The following is a 20,163-nucleotide window of genomic DNA, read 5'->3' on the forward strand; positions in this document are numbered from 1 at the left end:
ACTACATGAACAGTCAAGATTAAGCGGTTTACTAAAGGATGGACCACGCCAAAGCTGTTCATATTGCTTATAGTAGCTTTGAACAAGTCCTCATCAGGAAGCTGTTCTGGTTTGCTTTCCCACCTGGTCCAGATGTCTTAAAGTACGTGGTGGTCCTTGTAACTGAGTAATGCTGCCTTTGTCACATTACCCTGAGATCTTTGAATGAAAGCCTAGATCAGGGGTGTCAAACATAAGGCCTGGGGGCTGGATGCGGCCCGCAGAAGCTTTTTATCTGGCCCTCAGGCTCTCAGCTGCTGAGGTGACACTGTTGAAAGGGTGGCCCACATGATAATTGGGCTCTCCCATATATTGAAATATGATCAAGATTTGTGCATTTTCTTTCCTGTCATTGGCAGCTAATGGGTTCCTATACAAGAACAGAGTGTTTATTTCTGGTTTTGACCTATTTAATGACATCACTTCCTGTGTAATGACATCACGTCAGTAGGCATCATGAATGCTGTTCAGCCCTCTGTATGACATGCGTTTGACACCCCTGGCCTAGATATTCATCTTTTTCTATTTGTCTTTTCTTCCATGGACTTCAAGGCGGCCTCCTTTAGTGCTAGCTTGTGATTTCCTTGCAACGTCAATGAGACAAGCAAATAAGAAGCTGCCTTTTGTTGAAAAATTCCTTAAAGGCCATGTTTTTTTTCTTATGATTTGGGAAAGGCTATTTGATTAAGGTCTCTATTGGAACGTACTTGAATTACTCCAGGCTGCCACCCACTGTTCCCTTTGAGTGTCTTCTAAAATCCTGAGAAGTTCCCTGATGTTCCAAGACTAAAGTGTATTTTTCAAAATTCCTTTAATATTTTTTTTCTCTCCCAACAGAATAACCGGGTAGCAAAACAGCTGAGTGTTGGGATCCGTATGCGGGGTGGTAAACATGCCAGTGGCCTATCCCGCTGCTGTGCCCTCTCCCACTATGATGCCCCTAAAATCAGCAGAGATGCCTTTGCGCTGATACAGAATTGCAATACTGCAGGAGGCCAGCAGGCAGCATGGTGAGAATGTTTCTTCTTAAATGCAATGACATGCTATTGCAGAGGGGAATGCTTGGATCTTGCCTTTGTTACTGGCCTGTGTGCTATAGAGTCTATGTCAAAGCAGAAAGTGAAATACCAGAGAGTCAGATGGCCAATTAATTGAGACAGATGTGGCTCTGACAAGGAGTTTTGTCGTTGTCTCCCCATTAAAACTGTTGCCCTGAGTATTTTTGCTTCCTGTTGCATTTCAACCAGCCAAAAAGGATACTACTGCACAGGATGCAAGCAGAGTAACTGGTGGTGTGGTGAGAGAAAGGAATGTTGCACTGACGGGTGGGAAAGAGCAAGTACTGTAAGTCCAGTGTTAGACCAGATAGGAAATGCCCTGAAATGGTATCTGTCACCTTATGGGTATTGAGTGAGTTTTGAATTAATGCTGAGCTAAGTGTGCTTTGTCTTAAAAGCAAAGCATGTCACAATGATAAGAGAGGAGCAAACAGTGGCATAACTAAGTCTGGGGGGGTACATTGTCATTGTCATCCCCCACAGCGGAGTGGTGGATTGTTTCCGTTAGGGGGCACTGACTGTACTTACCGTGATGCCATTAAAGGTTGTTGATTGACTGTACTTACCTCATTTGCAACCCCCCCCCCCATGTTTCTGTACAGCTCCAAATGGAGCCATTTTTGGAGGCAAGGGCCATGCATGTGCTGGGGAGGGGGGGGGTGCTGTGCTACTTCATGATGTCACCTGCCCAAGGAGCCACCCAGCTGGGAGCAAATGACAGTCTAATCCTCTGGCCAGTTTTTCTCATTTATTATTAAACACCTGTGTTCAACTCAATTTTGAAAGGCTTCTTCCTTTGAAAACATTGCTAATCTGCCCATGCTTATAGGTCTCCTCCAATCACACTTCTTCAGCTCTCTGCAACAAAGTTTTTGGAAGCTCCCACAGTGTCCTCTGGGGATATCACTGCTTTCCTGACTGGTGATAGCCACTGTACTCAGCCTACTAGCAGCAGTGCAACCATCTCAAATGCAAAGTTCCTTGAGAGCCCAAAAAAGGGACCCAGCAAGAAAGGAGCAAATTCTATTCAACTGTTCTTTCAGCGAATGGCGGAAAAGAAACAAGCCCAGGCTGCAGCTGGATTTTCGCTACCTGATGTCACCACTAAAAGGACAGAACCAGCAGCATTAAAGTCCACCATCTGTCATGATAAAGAATCCACCCTAGTCAGCAGTTGGAGTCCTAAAGGCCTGGTGGAACAAAGTAGTAGTAGCAGCAACTTGGACTCCTTGCACAACCAGCTCTCTTTGACCAGATCAGAGACAGGACCGGTGGAGACCCCTTTGGTCAGTCAAGCTCATGTGGCGCCTTTAGAAGAACTTGGAGCTTCTTCAGAGCGACCTGATCTGTGGAAAGAAGAGTGTGTGCAACCTGCTCCTGCACTTTTCCAGGAAGAAGCTGATTGTTTAGCTCTTCGCTCCTTTCCAGGAAACCAGATGTTATGTGAGAAATGCAACCAACAGGTATCGGTGTGGGAGTTCACAGAACACTTAGACTACCACTTAGCTGTGGAGCTGCAAAACTCTTTCTCAGGTTCCAGCTCCTTCAGGCCACCTGTGCCTGTTAGCAGCCCTCCAACTAAAGGCAAAAGCAAATCAAAGACCCACACAGCCCCTAGTGCCAAACGGCCAAAGCAAGACACAGTCAGGACTTTGGATTCCTTTTTTAAGCAGGTCCCACATTAGACTTTGCAGCTCACATCAGCAGTTAGAGCCTTATCTTTGAACCCTTCTTTACCTCAATTTATTTTGTATCCAAAATATGCCTTCTAAATTATTCTCAATGTATGTTCTGGGTTGTGCTGAAATTTTTTGAGGCTGACGGCAAAAAGAGCAGTAGCTGTACAAGAGGATGCTTTCTGCTGTCCCTTCTCTTACTTTGACCACAGCTTCACTGGTTTACCTACGAGGGGGTCAGTGGGTACAAGTGCTCCTGGGTGGTAGAGCTAGGGAGGTGCTGCACCCCCCAACTGTGCTGCTCGATTTGCGCTGCTCTGAAGGTCACCGGCTGCGTCGCCTCTTAAATGCCACCTCCACCTGACTTTAGGCAGCACCCTCCAATCGCACTTGGAGGTGTTCTGAGGGCTGGAGAGGTTGTGTACACCTCTCTGGCCCTCAGGTCTTCTAATGCTTCTGGAAGGCCTTAGAAACATACTCCAACCCTTGGAACACTTCTGGGCATGATAGGAGGGTGTCTCAAGTCATGGCTGGAGATCTGGCGAGGAATGGCTGAATTTTCAAGCATGCCTCCACACGATGGGCTATAGATACCACTTTCTAGTGTGATCATATGAAGCTTTCTTATACTAACCCAGACCATTGGTCATTCTAACGCAGTGTTGTCTGTGCTTCCTGGTAGCAGCATTCTATTGTTTCAGAGGTCTTTCATAGCTCTATGTGGAGAACAAGCCCTATGAGGAAAAGTTGAGGGAACTTGGTATGTTTAATCTGGAGAAGGCGGAGAAGGGATATGAAAAACTTTTCAAGTACCTAATTGTCATAAAGAAGGAACAGATTTAATCTCAACTGCCTCCAAGAGTAGAACTAGATCAAATGAATACAAACTGCCAGAGAGGATATTCCAGTTGGGCATCAGGAAGAAATCCTTAATAGTAAAGATAGTTTGGTAGTAGAACAGATTGTTAAGGGAGGTGGTGGATTCTTCCTTGCTGAAGATCTGATGGGCACCTGCTGGAGATGCTCTAGAATTTCCTACTACAGGCAGGGGGTTGAACTAGATGCAGCTTGTAGGTCCTTTCCAATTCTAAGATTTTACATAAGTTTTTGCATACTGAAAGTTATTCTTATCACTCAGCTACTGCCTTTCCTCTGTCATTTTTAAGGTCATTTGCCTTTCTGTAGCAATTGTAAAGATAACTATCAGTAAATCTTGGGACAGTAATGTGCATTGCTTAAGTCTCTCCTAGTGGGACCAGTAGGCAGGAGCTACTATATGTGAAATATCCAATTTGGGCAAATCTTGTGATTTAACTTGATGCCTCAAGTAGGTGTCTGAGCAAGAGATGTATAATCCAGGTATGTTTGCAAGAAGATGGTGTTCCTTATTCCTATGTTGCTAATCCCTTAAAATGCACATTTTCCTCATGGGCAGCACTTTCCTACAGTAAAGTGTTAGTCATTTTAGAATAGTGGAACCCCAGTGCGAAGGGCCTATGCTTATGTATAACCACCACCACCCCTGCTGCAGCAAGGTTTCACCAATTCCCACCACGGTCCAGAAAGCCAGAGCCTATTAAAATGCTTACAGTCTGTTGCTGCTTTCTGATAAGCCCTGCCCTCATGCATCTGGCTGACATAAGAGGAGGCATTGTAGGATCAGCAGCAGCAGCAGCTGCCATGACCCTTCACTCTGCTGCCTGGAATCACAACAGCAGCCAACTGCCACCTGTCCACTGCCAAGTTCATTTTCCCATGTTGGTACTATCAATGGTGTCCAACCAGGTTGTGGACAAGTGAGGGTCCTCCTTCACTGCAGCTGTGGGTGGCAGTATAGAGAATGACCCTCCATCTACTGCCTGCCTGCAATATGCTCTTGAACCATGGTACTGTGCCTCATGGGATTTTTGCCCCAGGATCATCCCCCTCCCAAAGCTGGACCCACCACTAGAACAACTGCCTTGTGTTAAAATGTGGGCTACCTAATTCAGTATTGATTGTTGTGACCAGTAGTAGCTGCCTGAGGCTGAGCCTTCTGCATGCCTGTGGTCTCTCTCCTAAATGTAACACTAACCCATGTCTGTATTAAGCAGGGACCAAGAGCGCTCTCTAGTTCATGTGAGCTAGATTTTCTACAGTGGGGTTCTCAAGCTTCTCAGGCGTAAACCTCCCAATAAGTCTTTGTGGCAGCAGGGAAAAAGGGTCATAAGCCCCAGGATTGTGCTGCTGTAGGGGCTTTTTGCTAACACATCTTACATGCTGCTTGGATCCAGGGAGTCCTGCAGAGTGCTCGATGGGGCTCTCCGTAACCCCTGGACCCCAGAAGGAGGTAAGATGTGTTAGAAAAAAGCCCCCCTGCCCCACAGCAGCACAATCCTGGGGATCATGTTGCTTTCTTTCCCTGTCCCTTAAGGGGGCAGAGGTCAGGCCTCTCAAAATGCCCCAGTCAGGGAACCATTGTCCTATATGGAAGTATAAAAGCTGTGTCATAACCTTTGTGCCTGTAGTAACATAGAACCCGGGATACAACTATCCCAAAAGTATCTTGATTTGAATAGTGACCTACGTGAGATTTCAGAACTGAAGTTGGAGAACAAATTTGGCTCTACAAACCGTTCTGTAAAGGTAGCAGACATGGGCTTATATTTGCATGATTTTCACTTCCAGCTAAAACCGTTTCATTTTTAAGGGAAATCAATGAGATTTTTTTATTAAGCAAGGTGAGGTAGCCCTACATTACAGGGCTGGCCAAATTGTGGCTTGTAAGCCTTGTGTAGCTCACAGAACTCTTTTTTTGTACCACAATATAAAAGGTAATGTTCAAGCTTTATAATTTACTAGGTATAAACTGAGAATCCACTAGATTAAAACAATTTAATGTTCATGACAAATCTATTTAAGAATTTAAATGCTCCTTAATTATTGCAGCTCACAACCATATGTGGCTCTTACCTTAAGCAAAGTTTGGCCACCCTTTCTATGTTAAACTCCCTACATGTATACACCTAAGACTTCTGAACAGAAATTAAAACCTGTTTGGTAGTAGTCTGTTCCATTGCACCATTACAAAGAATAGCAGGAACAGATTTAGCTTCTGTTACTAGTCACTAACACAGAGGCTGAGCTTCATCCTATTGCCAGAGTGTTATTAGAACAAGCAAACAGGATATGACACTTCATTTCTCACATACCTGCCAGCATGGGTAGAAAATTCTTGAATGAAGGTCAAAGTACTGTTTTGCTCCTCTCCTGTAGCATACTATCTCTTGACATGACTGACAGCATGTACCTAAAACCGCTGTGTTTGGGCTGATAAGAGTCCTCAGACACATTCCAGGCAATGACAGATAACTGTGTACTACCAGCTTTTAAATGCTAACATGTGTACATTCCTTCCTTCTCATGTAATGGAGAACGAATTGTAGGGCAGGATGTGGAAGTCTGCTGAATGCAGATGCGAGTTGCATATTACAAGATTCTTTCAATAAAACAGCTTTATTTTGTACATTATTTATAGAGAGAGATGCACACACCTCCCTGTTTTAAAGAATCCACACACAGTGAACATGAAAAGCATGGCACTGAACACTCACAAACTAGAAGGCAAGGGGAGAAGACAACCAAATTTCAGGTTTTACAAGAGAAGAAACAGCACCTTCAATCTTTGTTTGCAATGGAGTCGACTCTAGCATCACTGTAAACTGCATACAAAGCACTCATTTACCTGCCTCCCATCAAACAAGTTTATAGTAGCAGCATGGCTACAAGAACCTTTTAAAGGCCAGTTTTCTCTTCTTGTATTTTCTTAAACAGAAATGATACAAAAATGAATTGAATGATTAAGGGGAAATTAAAAAAGAAATCACTTCATCAGCAAAATGATACTCAGACCAAATTCACTATTGCCTTATAGAAAAAGATCACTGTACAATTGAAAAATATTAACAGAAGGTGAATCATCATGGAATTTTGCTTGTTAAAAAAACTCTAAGAAGGCTTTTGTTACCTGGCTTTAATGGTAGCATGGAAAGTCTCAAAAATAGCTGATTTATTTAAACTGCTGTAGGACAGAGATTGAAAGAGAAGTGCTTTATGGGGATAAAATACAGGTCACTCTTTTCACTGGCCCTGTTGGTTTGGGTATTTATACCCTTAAGTATCAGTAGTTAAGATACATGGAAACTGATTAAAACTTTGTCAACTTTTAAAATCTGATTTATCACAATTAAATTAAAAATGAGACAAAACATCACTGAACTCTTGAAAATATGATATACCCTTACCTAGGGATATAATCATAGTGTCAAGCTGACTTTCACGGATTCATTTCTTAGGCACAGAAGTGATTTTCTGTAGAAGGAACCAATAACATGGACAGACTGCTAAAGTTAGCAGTGATAAACTGGAGTCACAATTGCTGTAATATCTGAAGCCTTCCTGTGATACCCAAACAGCTCCTACTGGTTTGACGATGGGAAATTAAGGCAAGCTTCCTGAGGAACAAGTTAGGCTGGGATGCCAAGATTCATCAGGAAAGTCAGACTACACAGCCACCCCAATCTTTTCAAACAGAAGGCCATGGATTATAAACAGTACGCAAAATGTTGAAGGGTGTTTGAGAGCTATGCTGGACCAGCTCTGCTCTAGGAAGTCATCTCATATACAGTACACCTGGTCAACCCAGTTGAGTAAGAAGCTGGATGACAGGCTCTAGTTGACAGAGGCATGATAGCATTAAGGTCATGAGAAGGATGTGTATATGTGTCTGCAGTTATCAGAAAAAGGTTATTTTTAGGAGATATCCTCTACTCCCCTCTCCCAAACCTTTTTAAAAAAAAACAGGATTGTGGAATTAGATGCTAAAAATCAGCACACAAGACTGGAAGGAGCCATTAGATAAAAATGAAAATAGTTTAAAAGTGATTAGAAACATCCTGAGCTGTACTGTGGGCAATACAAACATTTTTTTGCTGTAGCTCCTAATCTGTGACACAGCAGATCAGGTGCCAGAGGCAGAAGTGGATCTACTTCAGCTGCCTCGCAGACAGCCTAATCCTCAAGCTACAGTCCAGCACACCAAGTGCTTTGCCCTCTACCCAGAAATAACTTCCCAACAAACCATGAGTTGCTGGCCCAAATAAAGATGCAGCCGCTCTCTTGTCTATTCGAAGGAAGGCAGGGATATGAAAGGAGCCCATGATGTACAAACAACATGCTTAACTTGCTCCGGGGGGGGGGCGCTCAATCCAAGAAGCAATTCTGACTTCTGCAATGCAGAAGAGATGCACCCATGTACAAATACTGGCCAGCAGCAGCTCTGGTGAGGGGAGGTCCTTCACTTAATCAGGAGATATCACAGATCTAGTGCAAGTCAGAAACTGACCAGCTCAGAGCCTGAGTCTTGTTCTAGGCCATTCTCTCCAGCGGTGATAGCTTGAATGCAGGTGACATGCCCAATACCTTTGGTAACCCCTTCACGGAAGAGTAGCTTGGCTCCTATCTTCAAATATTCAGGATGTTTAATGAATCTGAAACGAACAACAGCCTTTTCTCCTGTCCGCAGCTTGTCCTGTATGACAGGAGATGATATGGTTATACGACAGCAAATAGCCCAGCTATTCTGCACAAGAATTCTTGGAAACGGAGGCTAAGAGACTAGGGGTAGGTCCACCGAAGAACATTAAGCTCCAACACTTGAGCATTCTCAAAGTAGCTCAGTGGACTTAACTATGCAAGATCCCTTCTGAAAGAGTGAAGGCATCTCAGGTGGAAGGCCTATGCAGCTACGATAGTGAGGACAGAGAGTATTCATGAATTCTTAAGGAGACCAGAAACGTGCCCTTTTGTGGCCAGAGACTTACCTTTCCGTTGATATTTTCCACCACTGCCGTTTGCCGCACATTGCCAACATGCACTGTTACTTGGAATCCCTTCCGGAAAGTTGTGGCGTGGAAGAGCAGAACAATTTCAGCTTCAAATACTGAGCAAATAGTGGGGTTCATCTCTGGGCTTACCATCACCATGCCCTAAGTGACAGCAAGTTTTTTTTAAAAAACGGACACATATCTCTTCCCAACCCAGACTGACACTCTAAAAAGAACACAGTAGTTTAACTGTTCTCCACTTGCAGGAAACCAACCTCAGTAGCCAAAGAATGAAAGGAAAACATGCAAAAGTCATATGCCAGGTGATGTGGATGTCAGGGAACACCTAGTTGCTCACTTCCATTTTGTGGCTTTCAATCCTTCACTATTCAAGTCTTTTAAAGCTCAAGACAATCATCCCAAAGTCATGTATTCCACTAGTCCCACATCCTCTCAAACAGAATCAAAATATCAGTAAGGCATTAGTGGGGAAGCATCTGTATTGAACAGCATTTGAGAGTATCTTCTCAAGCAAGAGTTCCAGAGGAACCACACAAGCCACAGCCCCTCAATGTTCTCAGCTCAAGACCCACTGGTTGCAAAAGGGCAAGAAAAAAGTTTTTAGAACCACAGCTCCCAGAGATAGGAGGTGGACTCACTTTGCGCAGCAGTGAGCGGTCAAAGTGTCCAAGAGCCAGTGTGGCAGCCTGCCCAGCACGAAGTACGCGGCACGCCGAACGGTTTCGTTGGATACTGCACACTTTCAGCTGGAGAAACTTGCCGTCATCAGTTGGACCAACCACCAGATTCTCTCCCTCTCTACATATCCCACTGGCAAGGGCACAAAACCAGGAGACCATGTTAAGACTGGGGGAAAGATACTCCTCTGTGCCTACTTAACACAGGTGGGAAAATTTGAGTAATCTTTCCCAGAGAGTGGATTACTGCAATCCCTGCACAAGAGAAGTCCAGAGGTCCTTTGCAGTGTATTGTTGCTTCTGTTTCAAGTAAATCTGTTTTTAGAGTGAGGTTAGATTCACTTGGCTGATAGGTCAGACATTCAGATGCAAGCTTTCACCTGCACAGTACTCCGGCCTATTGTAATGCAGAGACTATTCAGTTTAGCTGCCAGTCCTTCCCAGGATTATCCGAAGTCTTTTGCATCCCCTCCCTACCTATGCTAACCCCAATGGAACAGCACTGACCTTGACAGAGTTCCGCCAACAACAGTGCCCACCTCAGGTACAGTATAGATTTCATCCACCTGCAGGAAAATAAGAACAGTAGCTTCAGACTTGCTGTACAACTGGGACTGCAGCCCTTCAGGGCTAGAGTGAACCATCTGTCCATTTTTCTTAAGAGTTTCAATACAGCTCCTAAAAGCCCATCCTTAAATGCTTTCATGCTTAAAGCAGCTTTCAGTTTCAAGTATTCCAGAAAAAATACAAGACATTACTGAACAGTTGTCAAATCGGTAAGCGTTTCCTATCAGTATCCCTTCCACTGCTGAAATAACTTGAGGACTAAGTCAGGGGTGTCCAAAGTTTTTGGCAGGAGGGCCACATCTCTCTGACACTGTGTCAAGGGACAGGGGAAAAAAAGAATTCACATTTACAAATTTAATTAATTTGAATAAATTTACATAAGTTTACATAAATGAATATATTAAAGATGAACTCAAATGAATGAATGGTCTTGCAATAGCTCAAGGTCTATAAAAAGGCCTTGCACAAAGCAAGGCTAGCCCTTCCTTTGCTGCCACTACTGCATCACAGACGTGAAACAGCAAGCAGTGTAGGAAGCCCTCATCCCACAGCTCACTTGAGAGGTCAAACAGTCGCCCGCACGCTGAGAGCAGTTGTGTTGGGCCAGTGCAGGCTCCAACAAATCTGAGGGCCAGAGGCTCACTGGAGACTGGGGGCTCCCTGAGGGCTGCATGTGGCCCCAGGGCCAGGGTTTGGGCACCCCTGAATGAAGTACTAGTAGTAGTAGTAGTAATATTATTATTATTATTAACAGTATTTATATACTGCTTTTCAACAAAAAGTTCACAGTGGTTTACAGAGAAAATCAAACAACTAATGGCTCCCTGTCCCAAAAGGGCTCACAATCTAAAAGGATGCAAAAGAACACCAGCAAATAGCCACTAGAAAAGACACTGCTGGGGTGAGGTGGGCCAGTTGTTCTCCCCCTGCTAAATTAGAGAGAACCCATTTGAAAAAGTGCCTCTTACCCAGTTAGCAGGGTTTACCTGCTAACATAAAACTTAACATTTTACCTAACATTAAACTACCTTAATGTCCTCAATAGGTCACCACCCTTCCACTTCTAGATACAAGGACATGAGCTGTTTGCCAGCACAGCAATGTAGAGCCCCCTCTCCCCCCCCCCCAATAAAACAAGACACACTTTTGTACCTGGAACTCAGTAAGCTGTTGCATCAATTCCTCCTGCTCTTTGCTGTTTGTCAGAGGCGGCAGGATGTTTAGGAAAACTTTCAGGAGATCCAAGTTCTCTCCAGAAACACTGGACAATGTGAAGATAGGAGTGATGCTGCCAAAACACATGAAAGAAGTAAGTTGGTGATCTGCAATTCTGTGCACAGTTACCAGGAAACAAGCCCTGTTTAATACAGTAGGATTCACTGGGAAGGATCTGGCTGTCTGAGGAACAGGTCTCCATCTGCTTCTTCTGAAATCATTGACGTCTTTCCTCAAAACTTCCACAGAGCACAAATCTGCTGCTATGCGTGTCAGTGAGCCCCAGTCCTAGTTCATTGCTCACAGGCTACTTTGGGGGGTAGGAACAAAGATGAATGCCTAATACTTGCCAAGATGAAGCTTGATAAGCAAGGCTCTATGATAGACCTTGACCTCTTCCTGCTGCTGCAGTTACCGTCCATCCATTCATTTCCTTCCCATGAAATGTGAGCCTGGTTAACAACTTAATCATTTCTGAGATTCACGTATGGCCCTAATACATGGGTTGTGTTCTCCACTGCCTTACAGCTGTTGAGCCCAGCAAGTACCAGCTAGTCAAATTAGGGTAAAGGTCATGACCAATATAGGATTTAGAAAACAAGACATGGGCATCATCCACTAATCATGCGCCACAGACACATCCTTCTTTCAATGAGTTAGTTGAGCCACACCCCTGGCACCAAGCAACCTTCCCCCCAGATCCAAAAACCACAAGCGAGTCTTACTTGGGGGATTGTGCAAACTGCTGAGCTGCTGTGACAGCATCATCATCTGAGGTTACCAGTAAGGGAAGCTTGTTGCAGCCAGGCTGCTTCAGGATTCGTTCCAGTTGTTTTACTGTTCGCTCTACAGTGGCTTTTGAGCACAAGTCCACTTTGCTAATGACGATGAAGAAAGGGACCTTGAGAGCCATAGCCAAGCCTAGGTGCTCTCGTGTTGTACCTGCTGCAAGAGATAGGATGTAGGGAAAGCAAAGAGGAAGGACATCAAGGCAGTTGAGATGCGTAGCCCTAGGATCACCCTGCCAATAACATTTGCTCTGGGATCATCACAGAGTTGGCATCAATCTGTTTGATGTATGCACAGGCATTTTGTGCTAGAAAGAGCCAAGTACTTAGCTTTTTTCCCCTCCCATTTTTACTGATCTCACAGCATTTTGTAAATAGATATGCTATGCCTGTTTTTTAAAGCCCCAAAAGAGGATTAGATCAGAACATGCACTTACCAATTCCTGTATTGGCGCTCACCACCAACATGGCAAAATCAGGGCAATAGCTTGTGAGTCCAAAAATTGTTGTTTTCAGGTACTTGTGATGGCCAGCCAAGTCAATGAAGGTGATCATCTTGGAGGAACTCTCACAGATCTCCTCAGCTGTCCGTGAGTCACTGTAGTTTACTACCTAGGAGGCAGAAGTAGCAATAGCTAAGTACATGTGTTCTCCTATCCCCATTGTTATGCATTTAGGTCATTAAGCAAACATTCAGCCCAATCTAGTGCCTTTGTTGTGTAAACAAACACTTCTTGCCAGACACTAGCCGGCTACCTCTTTGCTGGAGACTGATTGCCTCTTCTTTGTATTAAGAGCCTCTTCTTCCTTGTGTAAACAGATGCTCTGCTGCTGGCTATGGGAGACCCAATTGCCTCATTAAGAGCCTCCTTGTTGTGCTTTGACCACTGTTGTATATGCAGTTCATGTTAAGTGGAAGGTTGTATATGCAGTCCACTCTTAAGCAGAAGGTTGTTAAGAGATGGCCGCCTGTACTCATAAAGGCAAGTGAAGAAGATAACCTTTAGACTAGAAAGTGGTCTCCAAATTGGAGACCACTGAGTGCCAGCAAAGGCTTCCCTGGCATGGATGGCACTTATTGTTCCACTGAGGAGCCTTCCCGAAGTCCCTCCATGCGCCCCCAATCTTTGTGCCAGCCTGCTGCAACTGCATGGAAATCTGGGCACAGCCTGCTAGGGCATTGGAAGCCAGAAGTGGATGGTCGGTGTGAAGACTGGAGGTGCATGGAGATGCTTTACAGAGCCCCCCACACACACACACAAACAGGAAGTGCCATTCACATGGGGGAGGGCTTAGGCAGGGCACTGGATCCAGCCTGAGGCTAGAGTCTGGCAAGCCCTGAACTAGAAGAATAAATTTTGAAGTGGTAACAGCATAAACATCCAACACCCATACCTCGCCCTTGCTGTTGAAGCCAAGAATCTCAAAGCTGATGCTGGAAGTTCTCCCAGACTGGATCTCATGCAGGTGTCGGAAGAGGTTGAGACGAGCTCTACCTCGCCCATTATCCAGCTCGCCCTGTGTCAGGACACCCAGTAGAGTTGACTTGCCGGAATCCACATTCCCAAGCACAGCTACCCGCAGATCTAGGAACTTAAGAAGAATAGGACAGCTATAGATATTTATTTTAAAATAGGATGGACTGATAAGGACAAGTTTCTGAAGTTTCAGTTAGGACTTGATTACCTTGCACAAAGGGATCCAAAATTACTGTGACAATTTGCATAATTCTTTGGGATACAACCATGAAAGACATTGGTCCCAGGCATTTACCAACACAACACAAATTTACCAACTTGTGTTGCAAAAATTGAATAAGTGATACAAAATGAAAGACTTTCCAGGTTGTTCTCCATCTTCCCCGCAACAGCTCTCCAAAGCAGAAATCAATGGAACATCCTACAATCCCCTTCATGGGTGTAATGTCCATCTCATTACCAAGCACACCCTACTAAACAGGGAAATGCTCTAATCAGGCAGCACTCAAACAGGAACAGGTTGTTACCTGCTGGTTATCTGGAACTTTTCGGACAAGAACCTCTGTTATCTTCCTGGGAATGTCACTGTCATAATCAACTTCTCTTTCCCGCAGCACAGTGATGTCAGCTCCTACTCTACAAAAGGCAGAACATAAAACTATCAGGTGTTACTGCATCATATGCAAGATATTCCTCAAGAGATTAAAAAAAAAAAAAGACAGCCTTGCAGTGCCTTTCAGAAAGGCTTCTCATGGATGTCGCCTACAAACATGGGAAAATTTATGCCCTGTCCCACTTTACTAGCTTTTGTTGTATCTTTGACTATTAAGATCGCTTGCCAATTCTCTGGGACACCCTGCCACATATATGCCAACTTTCTAACTCTAAAGTTTGAGATGGTTCTGATTAGCATATGGCTCGCCACATGCAACAAACTATCCACTAATTAGGTGCTGAACAGCACAAGTGGAACAGGTGCTCCCGCTCATATAAAATAGTTGGCCATGGTGACAGATACAGATCAGGCTCTCACCATACAAAAGTGCAACATGTAAAACAAGGGGTGTGTATGTGTATATATATAGTAAGCTTCTGTAGTTCTCATTTAGTAAACCTAATTAAGGTAAATACTGACCGTGTCAGCACTGATTCGCCAGTAACCACCCAGATTTGGCTTCCTTTCCAACACACGCGAGCTCCTGCTGTGCGAGGAAACAGCATGAGATAAAAAACCACTCTCCTATTACAATTGTGCCATGCCAGAGAGTGCACATAAGGATTACAATAATACGAGAAAACTCCCTTAGTGCAAAGGCTTTAGTCCCTTGGCTACTGGATGAGATTTTCTAGGTTGGAAACTATCTATGGGGTAGCAAGGCAAGATTTCAGGTCGTTTCTAGAAACAGTGGGCACGCTTTGTTGGCCCTAGTCCAGAAGCAGGACAGATGCACATACTTTTCCGCCATTCGCCGCAGTGTTTTGAGAGAGGCACGCATCTCCTCTTCCGACAGTCCCACCAGTAGGCCATTGTCCTCTACACCAATCTGGTACACGGCCTCACCACGGCCTTCTTGTAGTCGCCACTTCATCTGCGTGACTAGGTGCTCAAAGCGGTACTGGGAAGGATTAACTAGCTTCAACTGCCCAAAGGAAGGAATGATTACAGTCAGCAAGCAACAGGAGCCCATGAGGGAAAGCATTTTAAATTTTTCAACATTTTTCAGGAGAATGTGACCATTTTGGTCAAAAATGTTTTCAACTTTGCTTATATTACAATAATTTGCTCTGTGTGACTTTATTGACCAAGTTCAGGTGTCGCAGGAACTCTCCACGTAGTTATATAAAGGAACAGTACTAAACTGAGCAACCTATCTGGTCTTGGACATTTAAGTCTGGGACGGCCAAGGCAACAGCAAGCAGTTTTGCTGAGGATGTTTTTTGTTTCCCTTTGTGCCTTATGAAAACATTTCTTGTTTAAAAAAACTGGAGCAACACATTGTAATTGTTGGGTAGATGTGTGACTCATAGGATAATGTACACAACTCAAAGACTTTAAACTTGCAAGCCTCACCCACAAGAGACTCACCTTATATTCTATGTTTCCATCTTCTGCCTAATTAAAAGAAAACAATATGACACACATTAGTGATGCCTCTGCCACTCAGCATTTTGCATACACCTCCTGACATCCCATTTGACAGTTCAGTAAAGCAATAATTGGTGTGGACACAATTCTTCGTGTCACAAGCCACTATAGTTCTGCTTGCCACTTTTACAAAAATGAAGCAACAACAAAATTAACAAAAGGCACAACTGTCCCTAGTATAGGTCTATAACTAATCCTGCCCAGCTCATTATTGTTCTGCAAACAAAGCAACTAGTAGACTATTATGAATGCCACAATGGCTGAATAGGAGCTTTAGTAATATGTCAAGCTGCTAGTAGGTCAGGTCATACTGGAAAACTTCAGAAACCAGTACTTCCCAATTAGGCAAATGTAAGTATTTCCAATAGACCTGAGCCTCTTCAGCCCACCTAAGCTCTAAACGACTTCAGGTACCTCTTCATGCACATGTGCTGGTTTCCAACTTTAGCAGTATGAGACATTCTTTGCAGAAGTGAAGAATCCACAAATCCAACAACCTCCTACACGGTAGATTGGTAAAAATGGCATGAAATCTCCATTAATAACCATATTGTCCCATCCTAAATTAAGAAGGTAGTCAGAGCAGAGGACCTGAGTGAACAACTGCATTTATCAGTAACCAAGCTATGCACTGCAAGCTTGGTCTGGCTGTTGAAGCAACATTCACTTAAGATGTCAAATTATTCTGGCAAAAACGCTTCACCAGCAAGTGTTCCTCATACTGGCTTCTTGCAAAAATTTATGTGGAGTGAAAAGACAAAGCAACTGACAGCTCCAAAATGTTGGGATGACTACACCACTTGAGGTAGAGCAATGTATCCAGTATTATGACAGCTCCAGAGGAACATGACTTTCCCTAAACTACACTCAGAAAATGATTCCCCCCCCCAGAAAATACCCTTATTGTACCACATGTTAATAACAGTAAGAAAATACCCTTACTGTACCACGTGAAAACCACACAATAAGTCACCAAATTCATTAAAGACTGGAATTCATACGTGTATATGAAATGCTAGTGAAACTTTAAATTACATTTAAACCCTTTCCCAATTATGTAAACCCTTCAAGAACTTTTTGTTGAAAGAATATATAGTTATAGATAAGCCTGATGCCTAATTACATGCTGCTGATCTTGGTTCAGAAATAGTGAAAACAAGACCGCATACTCTTAAGAGCCAGGAACTCTGAGGACAGATGCACAAGCTAGATGGGCAGCAGCACGAAAACTGATCTGCTTAAGACTAATTTCTTCCTGAAAGCAGCTCACTTTTCTAGAAGGAATATCACTCTCTTCTGCTATGTATTTTTCTTTCTTTATGGTCCAGAGTTCTTTCCATGTAGTCTGTTTTATTTTTTAGATTAAACCTCAACTATGGCACAAAGGTTTTGATGACATGGGAAAAACTTAGCAAATCATACCCTGGAATTGATGCATTTCAGAGATGAGATAGATGTAGAATCGAATCTCCTTCCTATTGCCCTCCATCCACCAATCATCTAGTTTTCTTTCATATAGCCTTTAAAAAAATATTATTTATTTATATAGCATTACCCCCACTTCCCCAGCTTAAATTCAAGGAACTTTAGCAAATTATTGCCTACAACAGACTCTGCATTCATAACCATGTTTTCTAAGGAACAACAACCTGGGTACTTGTTATGTCCTGAAACTGCAATGGAAGAGATGCAAAAAAGAGGCATGTTCAGACTTGCCAGGAAACAGTATGCACTAGTTACTAGAGGGCAGTAAAGTTGAAATGCAGAAATCTCAGGAGTCATTACAAAGAACAATTCTGCTATTTTATCAACAACTCACTCCCCATCCAAAAAGGGCCAACTTCAGGATGACAGCAGCAGCCACCCCAACACCTTCTTATGTGGTTTGATAAATATTACTTTGGTTGAGTTGTCGACTAAAAATGTTGATAAGACACAGGAGCAAAACATCCAGATGCAAAAGGAGATGGATACCATTCACTTGCGCTCACTCAGAGTTTTAAGAATAAGGAGGAGATGGGATTTTAAGACACATTTGAAATTTCATGCTGCTTTATTAACATGGAGTCTGTACTATCGGTATGAAGATTCAGCCCATACACAAACTTATCAGCTGTTACAGGCCATATACACCACAATCTAGCTCTCACTGAGGATGGGTTCGATGCTGTCTGGTCTGTTCAACTTCAGACAACAGGTGGAGGCTCACGTGATTTCATATACTCCTTTACTAAACACACATATCACCACCACCACAAAAATAGAAAAGGTAACTTGCACATTGAGAACAGTTTTAACCCAACTTTGTAAGTGATACATAGTCTTCTGCATGCAGGATATTCTTTGTTTTGTAGGCAGGAGATGCAATCATGTAAGCCTGCTTTACTATTGCAGTGAATACTAGCTGAGCTTTCCACTGCAACTACCTGCAACCGAATTTGTCATCCAGAAAATATGCAAACTACCTTTGCCAGAATCCTCAACATGTTCTACTATTACAGACCTCAAGCTTCAGCTTACAAAAGTTTCCTGATTCTTCCAAACCTGACTGGCTGGCTACATTTCAACTACCAGCTCTATGAACCAATTGAAGTATGACTTCAGTGACTCAGATGCTAGTTAAAATCACAACGTAGAGTGGAGAAGGAAAAAAAAATGCTATAAGTAAACAAGAGCCGCATCCGTTTCAGTCCTGCTATTTGACAAACCCTGAGCATTTACTGTTAAGCGGAAGCAAAGAGAAACTTCAAAATGTCTGATATTTATTAGGCGGGTATGCTTAGGAAGAGGAAAAAGGATCCCCCTACCAAATCAGTCTTTCCAGTTCACAAGGGTGAAGTCAAGGGGAGGAAGCGAAAGAGAGGAACACAAAGCACACCCAGCGGCTACAAATTCCAAGATAGCAGGGGCAGCTGCCTATGAAACCAAATTGCTCCAAAAGGTACTTGATTAGGTCCTCTAGCCTTGATAGGTGTTTTTTCTTTTTAAAAGTCTTTTCCCTAAAGACGATCGAGCCACGTACAGGGTGACCAGATGTCATAACCGCAGAAGAGGACGAGGCCCCCCAAAATGTAGGACAGCCCCAGGAAACGTAGGACATGACAAAATAAAGCTAGAAACACTGGTGTGTGGATGTCATGGGGCTAATTTAAACACTATGCTACTAAATCAAAAACTATATTGCACGTAACTCCAAGAGGGCTCTGTGCTGCCTGCTCACAGGGAAAGGAGGACGCTTCTGCAGGCGGGAGGAAGAGGACGCGTCCTGGGAAAGGGCTTCTGCCACCCTGGCCACGTCCAGGCTTGGAAGGAAGCTGGAGCACTTCTTGCAGCCCCGGCTGCGGCCAGTCGTGGCAGGGGGCCCGGGGCAAAGGGGGCTGGAGCGGGCTCCTCCAGGCGCCCTCCTGCCCCCTCCTCACCAGCAGCGCTGAGCCTCGCTCACCTCCGGCGGCAGGTAGGGCGGGTTGTTGGCCTTCCCCCCGCGGTGCCGCCCGTTCTTCTTCCGCCCCCTGGAGGAGCTGACCGCGGAGCCCCCGGAGCCGCTGCCAGCGCGGCCTCGCAGCGCCCCGCCGCTCCCGCTCCCCACGGGCCGGCAGCAGCCCCCGAACAGCTCGGACACCCGCGAGTCCATCCTGCGCCCGACCGCACCAGCCTCCCCCGGCAGCTGCTGCGGCTGCAGCCACCCGGCTGCCGCCTCCTAGCCCCGGACTCGGCTTCTGACGGCTCTTCTCAGCTCTGCCTCCCGGCGTCAGAAAGAACCGCAAGGCACCACGGGAAAGAGGGCCGCACCAAGGGACTACGACTCCCAGCGTCCTCTTCGCCACACATCCGGTTTGAGGCTTTTCCCAGCACAGAAACTGAGCAGAGAAATGGAAAATGAAACACAATCAAGTTATTCGTTGGACTTAAATTGACCGCCTTTTAAAAAAGCTTTCTTATGTGTGCGTTTCATGTCTGATCCTTTTTGGTTACAAGGTATTCACAGCCCAATCCTAGGCATGGCTACTCAGAAGTAAGTCCCATTGGTGTCAAATGGGCCTTACTCCCAGGAAAGTGTGGATAGGATTGGGCTGTCAAGCATTCACACTTTTGGTGCTGTAAAACTTTTCATCCCCATGAACCTTCAGCTTAAACATAAGTTGAAATTTTTGCAATTCTTTGCTTTGGTTGTTGCAATACAATTCTCTCTCTCAATAGGATGCCTTTCGAACCCCCAGATGTGTTTCAATGTTTATTTTGTATTTATTGTCAGAATTTATACCCCCAGTTTCCAGTTAAAAACTGCGCAAAATTACAAATATTATAATGAAATGTTGACCTTTTATTTTGGTGCAATGTTAATAATATCTGAATCACAGTATCACTTATTTGATACTGTGATTCAGGGCCCAATCCTATCCAACTTTCCAGTGCCAGTGCATTTGCAATGCAGCACCAAGACAAGGGAACAAATGTTCCCTTACCTTGTGGGGGCCTTCATAACTACCCTTCCACCACAGGATGCAGTGTACACCCCATTGGCACAGCTACACCAGGAATGGAAAGTTGGATAGGATTTGGCCCTCAGATATTATTAACATTGCACCAAAATAAAAGGTCAATGTTTCATTATATTTGTACTATAATGTTTGGTC

General features: G+C 44.2%; 2 protein-coding genes across 2 annotated transcripts in view; one reads left to right on the forward strand and one right to left on the reverse strand.

Moving 5' to 3' along the window:
• The window catches only part of POLH (DNA polymerase eta), a 22,070-nt gene extending 15,102 nt beyond the window's left edge, over positions 1 to 6,968 (forward strand). The window contains exons 9-10 of the mRNA XM_066618538.1: positions 877 to 1,049; positions 1,927 to 6,968. Of these exons, the coding sequence (XP_066474635.1) occupies positions 877 to 1,049; positions 1,927 to 2,782 (1,029 nt within the window). The 3' untranslated portion in view covers positions 2,783 to 6,968. The remainder of the gene's footprint in view (positions 1 to 876; positions 1,050 to 1,926) is intronic.
• On the reverse strand, positions 6,250 to 19,268 carry GTPBP2 (GTP binding protein 2). Its single transcript, XM_066618552.1, has 12 exons — positions 18,972 to 19,268; positions 15,470 to 15,496; positions 14,839 to 15,023; positions 13,911 to 14,019; positions 13,301 to 13,498; positions 12,343 to 12,517; positions 11,843 to 12,062; positions 11,055 to 11,190; positions 9,843 to 9,901; positions 9,297 to 9,468; positions 8,635 to 8,799; positions 6,250 to 8,342 (listed from the first exon to the last, which is right to left on the reverse strand). Exons 1-12 carry the CDS (start codon positions 19,158 to 19,160, stop codon positions 8,145 to 8,147), a joined length of 1,833 nt encoding a protein of 610 aa, XP_066474649.1. The 5' UTR covers positions 19,161 to 19,268; the 3' UTR covers positions 6,250 to 8,144.
• Between the last annotated feature and the right edge of the window lie 895 nt (positions 19,269 to 20,163).

The sequence above is a fragment of the Tiliqua scincoides genome, chromosome 1 (genome assembly GCF_035046505.1).
Source record: "Tiliqua scincoides isolate rTilSci1 chromosome 1, rTilSci1.hap2, whole genome shotgun sequence".
Taxonomy (NCBI): domain Eukaryota; kingdom Metazoa; phylum Chordata; class Lepidosauria; order Squamata; family Scincidae; genus Tiliqua; species Tiliqua scincoides.